We start from the raw sequence: 12543 nt of genomic DNA on the forward strand, positions 1-12543 counted from the left end.
TTCTGATCACTTTTGCCTAGATGATTCCTTGCTATGAGATCATTAATTTTATTTAGCAAATCAAAATCCCTGGAGTCAACCGACTGCATACTCGTTAGTTGAATTTAAGGTAATTATTCTGCCACTTAGTCTGTAGAGGGACACTCTTCGGTCATAGAACATAGAACATAGAATTTACAGTGCAGAAGGAGGCCATTCGGCCCATCAAGTCTGCACCAGCTCTTGGAAAGAGCACCCTACCCAAGTTCAACACCTCCACCCTATCCCCAAAACCCAGTAACCCCACCCAACAAGGGCAATTTTGGACACTAAGGGCAATTTATCATAGCCAATCCACCTAACCTGCACATCTTTGGACTGTGGGAGGAAACCGGAGCACCCGGAGGAAACCCACGCACACACGGGGAGGATGTGCGGACTCCGCACAGACAGTGACCCAAGCCGGAATCGAACCTGGGACCCTGGAGCTGTGAAGCCATTGTGCTATCCACAATGCTACCATGCTGCCCTGTGCAACATTGTTTGTGTTTCCTCTCAAGTGTATGAGGGGTTTACTGAGGCCCCAGCAGTGGAGGACGGCAGCACAGGGGGCCTGACTTGTCCTCAACCTGTTTAGCAAGGACCACTCCGGCCATGGTAGATCAACGCTGGCCATTCCAGAGGTGGAATTTGTCACAAGCAGCTCATTAGTGACTCCCGATGTTTTCTATTCCTTGGTCCAAAGGTGTTTGCTGGTAGTCCTTGTTCTGGGAGATTACTCCATAGGGGGCTTTAAATGGAAGGCGGGAAGTAGGGAGATTGAATATACCATTGTGTTGTGGTAAGTGAGGTACACCATGCATGGCTTTATGAGATCATTAATTAATCCTGTCTCAGTACATATGATTGATGTGTTGTAGCACAGTGGGTAGAGTCCCTGCCTCTAAGCCAGAAGCTCTGGGTTTGAGTCCCACTCCAGGACTTGATGGCCAATGATGTTCCATGATGTGGCCGAACAGGTTGAGTATCAACCTGCAAAATCCTTCCAAGATGCCAATGGCAGGTGATAAGAGTTGGAGAGACCCCTGGTCAACCATGCTTGATGCAGAGTGGCGCCCCTCAGCTATAAGGCTCTAGCGACAGGTTAGCGACCTGTTCCAGGAAAAGTTCGCTCTGGTAAGAGATGAAAGTCTGCCTTGTGCACCAATTGGTGCAGGAAGTGAAACAACAATATTACATATTACCAGGTTTAACGTAGTCTGCTACCTGTTTGGTTCCAAAGCAAGCCAGGTTCAGACAGGGCGCTGAAGGGTTACAAGATAGTCAGGAGGGAATTGAAGAAAGGGATTAGCAGAGCTAAGAGAGGGCAAGAAAAATCTTTGGCGGGTAGGATCAAGGAAAACCCCAAAGCCTTTTACACATATGTGAAAAATATGAGAATGACGAGAGCGAGGGTAGGTCCGATCAAGGACAGTTGCGGGAGATTGTGTATTGAGTCTGAAGAGATAGGAGAGGTCTTGAACGAGTACTTTTCTTCAGTATTTACGAATGAGAGGGCCCATATTGTTGGAGAGGACAGTGTGAAACAGACTAGGAAGCTCGAGGAGATACTTGTTAGGAAGGAAGATGTGTTGGGCATTTTGAAAAACTTGAGGATGGACAAGTCCTCCGCGCCTGACGGGATATATCCAAGGATTCTATGGGAAGCAAGAGATGAAATTGCAGAGCCGTTGGCAATGATCTTTTCGCCCTCACTGTCAACAGGGGTGGTACCAGAGGATTGGAGAGTGGCGAATGTTCAAAAAAGAGAATAGGGATAACCCTGGGAATTACAGGCCAGTTAGTCTTACTTCGGTGGCAGGCAAAGTAATGGAAAGGGTACGGAGGGATAGGATTTCTGAGCATCTGGAAAGACACTGCTTGATTAGGGGTAGGCAGCACGGATTTGTGAGGGGTAGGTCTTGCCTCACAAGTCTTTTGGATTCTTTTGAGGAGGTAACCAAGTCCATGGATGAATGTAAAGCAGTGGATGTACATGGATTTTAGTAAGGCATTCATAGAACATAGAACATAGAACAGTACAACACAGAACAGGCCCTTCGGCCCTCGATGTTGTGCCGAGCAGATCACCCTACTCAAACCCACGTATCCACCCTATACCCGTAACCCAACAGGGTGTTGCCTGGATGTTGCCTGGATTGGAGAGTAGGTCTTACGAGGAAAGGTTGAGGGTGCTAGGCCTTTTCTCATTAGAATAGAGAAGGATGAGGGGCGACTTGATAGAGGTTTATAAGATGATCAGGGGAATAGATAGATACTCAGAGTCTTTTTCCCCGGGTGGAGCAAACCATTACAAGGGGACATAGATTTAAGGTGAATGGTGGAAGATATAAGGGGGGATATCAGAGGTAGGTTCTTTACCCAGGGATTAGTGGGGGCATGGAATGCACTGCCTGTGGAAGTAGTTGAGTCGGAAACATTAGGGACCTTCAAGCGGCTATTGGATAGGTACATGGATTATGGTAGAATGATGAGGTGTAGATTAATTTGTTCTTAATCTAGGACAAAAGTTTGGCACAACATCGTGGGCCGAAGGGCCTGTTCTTTGCTGTATTTTCTATGTTATTGTAATGAACTCCAATTGGCTTTATTGGTTGGCCAATTGGAGTATGAGCTCCCTCAATGATAGCTCATTGAGGGGCCCATATAAACACCTGTGTAGGCTTTGTGAGCCAGTCTTAAGTTGACTGGACTGCTAGCAGCACTGTTTGTAGCTGTTCCTGTAATATCGTTATTGTAAATAAATATTGGTGGGGTGACGGAACTCCTGCCTCCCGTGGATTACTACAGTGGCGACGAGGTAAACTAAGAATTCTGCGGAGACCGGCTGCCGCATTCGGAGGGTAAGCCTTGCTATTTTTTTTTAAATGCCGTGTTTGGGAGGTTAGAGGCATTCGACCCGGCTATTGAGGACTGGTCCCAGTATGTGGAGAGAATGTGTTACTTCTTCCGGGCAAATAATATACTGACGGACGAAAGGAGACGGCTTATCCTGCTGTCGCCGTGCGGACCCTCAGCTTTCGCCATTATACGTAGTCTGACTTATCCCGATGCGCTGGACACAAAAACTTTCCAAGAAGTAACGGAATTGGTGAAAGAGCACTACGACCCAAAACCACCCCTCATTTTGCGTAGGTACAGATTCTACACAGCGAAGCGGGAAGACAGGGAGTCAGTCACGAATTTCTTGACCCGCTTGAGAAGGCTGGTGGAAAAATGTGAGTTCGGCCCGACGCTAAATGAAATGCTTCGGGACCGGTTAGTGTGTGGTATAAACGACCTCACAATAGAGAAACGCCTGTTGGTGGAAATGGAGCTAGACTGCAGGCAGGCGTTACAGCTCGCACTGTCCCTAGAAAAGGCAGCAAGTGGGGCGCAGGAACTACAGGGCACGCCAATGGAGGTAGATACCTGTGAGAGGGACTACCACAACGGGTCCTGCTACCAGATAGCCTCTCTCAGGAAAAGCCTGAGGAATAGAGGGAAAAAGAAAACCCCAGAACTGCCCCCAAGTCTGCCAGGACTAACTTGAGACAGAGGGAAGTACCGGCTGAAGCTCTCCTAACAGAGAAGGACTGTTTCTGGCACCAGACAGAGTGGGGTAACAGCGACAGAAACCCTAGAAGGAGGTGGCAAAAGAGGAATAGCAGGTGGGGACGCAGAGAAGTACACAACCTAGACGCCCCATCCTCCTCTGAAGGGGAACAATTATATAATATTGCAATGAAGAAAGCAGAACCCATTAAGATTACCTCACGGGTGAACGGGGGGCCGACAATAATGGAAATAGACACGGGTGCGGCCGTATCAGTAATGGGAGTGGCAGCATTTAGAAAAATCAAAGATGGACTCCAAGCACTAACCCTAACAAAAACATCGACGAAACTTAAAACCTACACGGGGGAACCCCTGGAAGTTCTGGGCACGACTCATGTACCCGTGGAATATGAGAAACAATTGCTCAGATTACCGTTGACGATAGTAGAGGGCTCCGGACCGAGCTTAATTAGACGAAACTGGCTAAAAGACCTAAAATTAGATTGTATGAAAATTTTCCAGAGTGGAAGCGGGCAGTTGAGTGGAGTACTCCAGAAATACCCGGAGGTCTTCCAGGAAGGTTTGGGGGAAATCATAGGCGCCAAAGCAACTTTGCACGTGGACCCAGAAGCCCTTCCGAAATTTTGTAAGGCCAGGCCGGTACCTTTTGCATTAAGGAAGAAAGTAGATGACGAAATAGAAAGGTTACGGCGCGACGGCATTATCAGACCAGTACAGTTCTCAGAATGGGCAGCGCCGGTGGTACCAATTTTGAAGCCAGATGGCTCGATAAGTCTCTGTGGAAATTTCAAACAGATGGTAAACAAATATGCACTGCTGGACAAATACCCAATCCCGAAAATAGACGACCTATATGCCAAATTGGCAGGTGGGCTTTTGTTCACGAAACTGGACATGAGCCACGCCTACCTGCAGTTAAAACTGGACAAGGACTCCCAGAAGTTCGCTACGATCAACACCCTGAAGGGCCTTTTTCGTTATACTAGGCTACCTTTCGGAGTGTCATCAGCCTGCGCTATATTCCAGCGTATGATGGAAAATATTCTGCAGGGACTACCGCAGGTGGCGATTTATTTGGACGATGTCTTAATCACGGGTAGGACAAACAGGGAACACTTAAGGAACCTGGAGGAAGTGCTCAGGCGTTTCGCAAAGGCAGGCGTACAGCTAAAAAGGGAAAAATGTGTTTTTCTGGCCCCACAAGTGACGTACCTGGGATATAAAGTAGACGAGTCAGGCTTACACCCATTAGAAGACAGAGTAAGGGCAATAAAAGAAGCCCCAGCTCCTACCACGGTCCAGGAGTTACGATCATTTCTAGGGTTGGTAACTATTATGGCAAATTTATTGAAAATAGGGCGTCCATCCTAGAACCCCTCCACCAGCTACTAAAAAAGGGGCAAGAATGGAAATGGTCCACCCGCCAAAACCGAGCGTTTAGGGACATTAAGGAACAGCTGTCATCCGAAAATGTCCTAGAGCATTATGACCCAAGGAAGGAGTTGGTGGTCACTTGTGATGCATCCCCCTACGGGATAGGATCCGTCTTAAGCCATAGAGGAAGGAATGGGGAAGAACGGCCAATAGCCTATGCTTTGAGGACCTTGGCGATGGCGGAGAGGAAGTATGCCTAAATCGAGAAGGATGGACTGGCGGTGACATTCGCAGTAAAAAAATTTCACCAGTATCTGTACGGGCGGAAATTCACCATAGTAACGGACCATAAGCCGTTATTAGAGTTATTAAAAGAAGACAAGTCAATACCCCCGATAGCATCAGCTAGAATCCAATGCTGGGCGTTGCTACTGGCGGTGTATAGATACGTTCTGGAGCACAGACCGGGAACGCGAGTAGCACATGCAGATGCTTTGAGCAGACTTCCCCTCCCGGACACTCCGCCCCAAATACCAAAAGTAGAGGAGACAGTAATGACTTTAAATTTTTTGGACACCCTACCAGTAGATGCACAACATATTCGGTTGTGGACGCAAAAAGACCCAGTTTTAGCCAAGATGAAGCAATTACTGCTAACAGGGGAACTGGAAAGACCAGTGGAGCCCTAGATGCACCCATACTGGAGCAGAAGGGACCAAATAACCGTAAAAGACGGTATCCTATTATGGGGAGCCCGGGTAATAGTCCCGGCTCAGGGCCATCAGGCAATCTTAACCGAGTTACATCACGGACACCCAGGGGTGTCTAAAATGAAGATGCTAGCTTGAAGCTACGTTTGGTGGCCAAGTTTGGACACAGACATAGCAGCCTTGGTACTTCGGTGCCAGGAGTGCCAACAGGGGCAAAAAGTGCCACCAGCAGCGCCATTGCACCCGTGGGAATGGCCAGGCAGACCGTGGACCCACCTGCATATTGACCACGCCGGCCCTTTCATGGGCTCAATGTTTTTGGTGATAGTGGACGCCCACTCCAAATGGTTGGACGTCCACCGGGTAAACACGGCAAGCACAGCATCGACAATTGAAAAGCTCAGGGCCTCGTTTGCAACACATGGACTTCTGGAGGTATTAGTGTCGGACAACGGAACGGTATTCACAAGTGGGGAATTTGGAAAATTCCTGAAGGAAAACGGAGTCTGTCACATCAAAACGGCCCCTTACCATCCAGCGGCCTGGCAGAGAGAACGGTCCAGACACTCAAGAAGCATCCGGCAGCGTCAATGGACACAAAGCTCTCCCGCTGGCTGTTTGATTACAGGACCACACCGCATTCCACAACGGGCATACCCCCAGCTGAACTCTTAATGGGAAGGCGGCTGCGAATGATGCTGAGTCTCCTTTTCCCAAATTTAACGGGGAAAGTGGAGAAACAACAGGAGGCCCAACGCAAGGGACATGATAATAGTCGGCAGCAGAGACATTTCCAGGTGGGGGCACTGGTTTGCGTCAAGAATTATGGGAATGGACCAACGTGGGTCAAAGGCACGGTAGAGTCCCAAACAGGGCCCATATCCTATGAGGTTTCGATAGGAGGTAAGATGCTGAAGAAACACCTAGACCAAATAAGGGCAGCGGAACCACACCTGGAGGCAGGCGAAGCAGGACCGCCTCAAGCTGGGATAGCCCAGACGGAAAAGATACCCACACCCCAGCCCCGAGCAATTTCTCCAGACCCCGTCATCCAGTCGTCAGAGTCAGAGATGGACACGATCGACAAAGCCGCCGCGACAACTCTTCCCAAGGAGGAGGAAGAACAACTTCCAAGGAGGTCGTCAAGGAAAAGACGGGCACCTATAAGGTACACCCCGCCCACTTCGGAGAACGACCCGGCGGACGACACAGAGGTGACAGACCCAGACATGAGGAGCAGGAAGAAGCTCAGAGGAATGCCAGCTGGCAGGAATTCCTCGGACCTGGGGGGGTGTGGGGGGGTGTAATGAACTCCAATTGGCTTTATTGGTTGGCCAATTGGAGTATGAGCTCCCTCAATGATAGCTCATTGAGGGGGCCCATATAAACACCTGTGTAGGCTTTGTGAGCTAGTCTTAAGTTGACTGGGCTGCTAGCCTCCCGTGGATTACTACAGTTATGTTCTATATTGTTCTCAGAAATTGCCCCTAATACACTATGAACTCACCTGCAAGACTACATTTACCATTTACCAATTTATTTGCAAGTGCACTGTCCCACGGAAGCCCATTGCGAGTTAATATTGTCACAACATCCTGGCTGGTACTTGGTCAATTCCAGAATCGCAACACAGCTGAAATTAAATGTTATTTTTAAATAATAATAATGTAATAATAATAGCTTATTGTCACAAGTGGGCTTCAATGAAGTTACTGTGAAAAGCCCCTAGTCGCCACATTCCGGCACATGTTCGGGGAAGCCAGTACGGGAATTGAACCCGCGCTGCTGGCATTGTTCTGCATTACAAGCCAGCTATTTAACCCACTGTGCTAAACCAGCCCCGAAATACCCAAGATCCTTGACTGAGCCCAATAAACTGTAGTCACCAGGTTTGTAACTTTAACAGAAGTAATATTTTATTATGCACAGTATTATAATTACACTGACAGAAAATGTAACTGACTATCTAATACCCCTTTCCCAAACCCCCTTCTGACTTCCTCCACTCTCTACACACACATACAGACAAGCAACACAGAAGGGATAGGATGGTTGAAAGGTAAATAAAATATTAATGAAATGAAAGGATAAGGATCATTGATGCACTGGTTGGCTTCCAGTTAATGTATTTCATTTCAGGCTTTCATTTCAATATTTGTTCCTTCTAGGCTTGAGATGGTTTTCTCTCGCAAAGTTGCCTACTTTCTGTGTAGATTCAGAATCATTTCAGGTTGACAGCAAAGACGTGCCAGACATTCATTGGTTTGAGAACAATAAAGCAATTCTTTATTTCAGCAAACAAGAGAGGGTGCATTCCTTCTCCTTCCACGGTCTAAACACTTCTGCCAAGTTCTCTCAGAAAACATCAAGCAGGAACCAATCCTGACTATTGTCATTTAGCCAATTGAACCAACTTCCTACAAAACCGGTTCCAAAAATGTTCTCTGTGCTGAAGAGTCTGGCCTCTCCTCTCCGAACATAAAACCTGGGAACACAATGTCCTGACAAGCAGGCTGCTTCAGCTGAGTCTTCTCCTCAAAGGCACATTCCAATTATGGGTCCATGGGCCAAAAATAATAACAGCAAAGAAATGGGAACAAAGGAAATACAGAGGAAGGACTCTCACAATATCCACCCCACGGTTTTAGAAATATTTGATTTGATTTATTGTCCCGTGTACTGAGGTACAGTTAAAAGCATTGTTCTGTGTACAGTCCAGACAGATCGTTCCATACATGAAAAAAACAGGGCATGCATAAATACACAATATAAATACATAGACAACAGCCAGCGGGTGAAGCATACGAAATATAGTTCTGCTCAACAAGTGAAGATGTGTGAAGTGATCAGTTCAGTCCAAAAGAGGGTCAGTCAGGAGTCTAGTAACAGCAGGGAAGAAGCTGTTTTTCAACCTCTTAGTACGTGTTCTCAGACTTTTCTATCTCCTGCCCGATGGAAGAGGTTGGAAGAGAGAATAATCCGGGAGGGAGGGGTATTTGATTATGCTGCCCGCTTTCCCAAGGCAGTGAGAGGTGTAGACAGTGTCATTGGATGGGAGGCGGTTTTGAATGATGGACTGAGCTGTGTTCATGACACTCTATAATGGTGTTGGGTCAAGCAGTTGCCACACCAGGCTTTGATGCAGCCAGATAGGATGCTTTCTGTAGTGCATCTGTAAAAATTGGTAAGAGTCAATGTGAATATGCTGAACTTCTTTTGTTTCCTGAGGAATTATAGGTGCTGTTGTGCTTTCTTGGTCATAGTGTTGACGTGGGTGGATCGGGGCAGTTTGTTGGTGATGTGCATGCTTAGGAATTTGAAGCTGACAACCATCTCCACCTCGGCACCATTGGTGCAGACTGGGGTGTATAGGATACTTTGCTTCCTGAAGTCAATGACCAGCTCCTTAGTTTTGCTAATGTTGGGGGAGAGATTGCTCTTGTTACTCCATGCCACTAGGGTCTTCCTCCTGTACTCTGACTCATCGTTGTTCGAGATCTGACCCACTACGGTCATGTCATCAGCAAACTTGTAGATGGAGTTTGAGCCATATTTTGCCATACAGTCGTGTGTGTGTGTGTGTGTGTGTGCAGGGAATATAGTAAGGGGCTAAGTACGCAGCCTTGTGGGGCCCCGGTATTGAGGACCGTCATGGAGGAGGCGTTGTTGTTTACCCTTACTGATTGTGGTCTATGGGTCAGGAAGTTGAGGATCCAGTTGCAGAGGGAGGAGCCAAGTCCTAGGTTTTGGAGTTTTGTTACGATTTTGGCTGGGATTATGCTATTAAAGGCAGAGCTGTAGTCAATGAATAGGAGTCTGGTGTAAGAGTCCTTGTTGTCAAGATGCTCCAGGGATGAGTGTAGTGCCAAGGAGATGGCGTTTACTGTGGACAGGTTGTGGCGGTTTGCAAATTGCAGTGGATCAAGGCATTCTGTGAGTTTGCAGTTGATGTGTCTCATGACCAACCTCTCGAAGCACTTCATAATGATCGATGTCAAGGCTACCTGTTTAGAGCTCTCATTGCCTCTGCTTCAAAATGCATCCGCTGGGCACATATTTTAGGATTTTACCTATGAATTGTCACTCAAAATATTAATTCCAGAATCTGGTTCAACCGAACTGAAAACCTAAATGGTTCCAAACCAAACAACACTGTTCAGGCAGGAACAAGATCTGTCATAAAGTAAACATGTTAGCATCATACACTAGATGTGTCTCCTTTTGTCTATGGGCCGTTGGTAATGGACTACATTTAGCATGCACAGTCTTACTGAGTGTGCTGTGTTTTTGTTGCCTTACTCTGACTTTTCAGCTAAACTCACGTTTTCCAATTGCGAGCAATTTGTTTTTCTGTAGGCCTGAGAAGAATCACACTTGACCAAACTGCAAATCAGGACATGAGATGACCTGAATTTTTTAAAATAAATTTAGAGTACCCAATTATTTTTTATCCAATTAAGGGGCAATTTAAAGTGGCCAATCCACCTAGCCAGCACATCTTTGAGTTGTGGGAGTGAAACCCAAGCAGACACGGGGAGAATGTGCAAACTTCACATGGACAGTGACCCAGAGCCGGAATCGAACCTGGGTCCTCAGTGCTGTTGTCCCAGTGCTAACCACTACGCCAACGTGCTTCCCCAGATGACCTGATTTTAATCATTTCCATATTCCCAACTAATTGATTTAATTTAGCATCACCGTCAATGAGAAAGATCGAAGGACAGCAAGATATTTTTATGCTGATGCTATTGGGAAGAATGTTTGTAATTTGAAAATCTCTCTCCAGCCCTCCTCACCTCAGACTGGCAAATCTCTGATTTCGGACCATCCAGAATTGATCCCGATTGTCTGCATTAAGCATCCTCCTTGGTGTTGTACAATATTTCATGCCCCAAACAAACGCTTGCATTACAATGAGTCAAAATTACATAGAAAATTTAATGTGAAAACAGGATTCACAGCCCAACCAGTCCCAAGTTGGAGTTAATTCCCCGTAAGAGTGGAATTCAAAAATTCACATGTCGATCCCAGTCCCATTTCCCTTTACTCTCCTTTCACACACTGATGCTGCTCAGTTGAAATTTACTTCAGCACATGCAATGTTCAGGTATAGGAATGTAGGAACAGGAGTAGGCCATTCAACTCCATTCTGCCTGTCCTGACATTCAATCAGATCATGGCCTGGTCTGCATCTCAATTCCATTTCATCGATATATACCTTATACCCTTGGCTGTTAAAATCTGTTAATATATGCCATGAAAATTTCACTTGAAATGAAAATCGCTTATTGTCACGAGTAGGCTTCAAATGAAGTTACTGTGAAAAGCCCCTAGTCGCCACATTCCGGCGCCTGTTCGGGGAGGCTGGTACGGGAATTGAACCGTGCTGCTGGCCTGCCTTGGTCTGCTTTCAAAGCCAGCGATTTAGCCCTGTGCTAAACCAGCCCCCACTTGATCCAGTATTCACAGATTTTGCAGGGAGAGAGGTCCAGGCTTCCAAGTACCCATTGTGTCAAATAGCGCTTTCACCAGTGAATACATTTAATCATTTATTATGATATACACAACTTTATGCAAGGTTATACTTTTAAGATAAGAGACTGGGCTGGTTTAGCACACTGGGCTGAATAGCTGGCTTTTAAAGACCAAGGCAGGCCAGCAGCACGGTTCAATTCCCGAAAAGGCGCCGGAATGTGGCGACTAGGGGCGTCCTCCCCGTGTGTGCGTGGGTTTCCTCCGGGTGCTCCGGTTTCCTCCCACAGTCCAAAGATGTGCGGGTTAGGTGGATTGGCCATGCTAAATTGCCCGTAGTGTCCTAAAAAAGTAAGGTGGGGGGAGGGGGTTGTTGGGTTACGGGTATAGGGTGGATACGTGGGTTTGAGTAGGGTGATCATTGCTCGGCACAACATCGAGGGCTGAAGGGCCTGTTCTGTGCTGTACTGTTCTATGTTCTATGTTCTACGTTTCACAGTAACTTCATTTGAAGCCTATTTGTGACAATAAGCGATTTTCAAGATACAGACATCATTTTGAGGCAGTGAGTTAAATGTGCTCTGTTCACATTCGATTACATACTGTTGCCATTGCATTAAAATACTGAAGAGTAGGAGCCTGTCTCTTTATCCTCCATCTCCTTTTTTGTGAAGTCCAGTTCAATAGATTACTGCACAAGCTTTCAACTACAGTTAGTATTTGTGATACTGTTGAACAGTGAGCATTGCCAGCCCATATTGACTCTAATATTTGTTCATATTTTCTTTGCTAGGCTATGGGCTAGAGGTGGATATGTGGGCCACTGGTGTAATCCTGTACATCCTGCTCTGTGGCTTTCCTCCATTCCGGAGTCTAGAGCGAGATCAAGAGGAATTATTTGAAATGATCCAGCTTGGAGAATATGAATTCCTCTCTCCGTATTGGGACAGTATTTCTGATGGTGAGCTTCATTTTATTTCAAGCTGTGACTTGTCAGTGTAATGATCGGAAAGGTAATGAGTTCACAGATCCGCGTTCCCTTCGAGGTGTTGCCCAGATTACTGATGATATGTGCCTTTATATAATTTTTTTCTAATTACTAAATCGGAGCTTTTCATTTGAATCAGAAAAAGGGGTAGGGACGGTAGCTACCGGGTAGCATAGTGGTTAGCACAATTGCTTCACAGCTCCAGGGTCCCAGGTTCGATTCCCGGCTGGGTCACTGTCTTGCGAAGTCTGCACATTCTCCCCGTGTGTGCGTGTGTTTCCTCCGGGTGCTCCGGTTTCCTCCCACAGTCCAAAGATGTGCAGGTTAGGTGGATTGGCCATAATAAATTGCCCTTCGTGTCCAAAATTGCCCTTAGTGTTGGATAGGGTTACTGGGTTATGG

The 12543-nt window shown here is 46.7% G+C and overlaps 1 protein-coding gene across 1 annotated transcript in view; it reads left to right on the forward strand.

Annotated features, from left to right (window-relative positions):
- Nucleotides 1-12543, forward strand: part of LOC119972706 (serine/threonine-protein kinase DCLK1-like) — a 95884-nt gene that overhangs the window by 72106 nt on the left and 11235 nt on the right. The window contains exon 4 of the mRNA XM_038809848.1: nt 11947-12114. Coding sequence (XP_038665776.1) covers nt 11947-12114 — 168 coding nt within the window. The remainder of the gene's footprint in view (nt 1-11946; nt 12115-12543) is intronic.

Source organism: Scyliorhinus canicula, chromosome 10, assembly GCF_902713615.1.
Source record: "Scyliorhinus canicula chromosome 10, sScyCan1.1, whole genome shotgun sequence".
Classification (NCBI taxonomy): domain Eukaryota; kingdom Metazoa; phylum Chordata; class Chondrichthyes; order Carcharhiniformes; family Scyliorhinidae; genus Scyliorhinus; species Scyliorhinus canicula.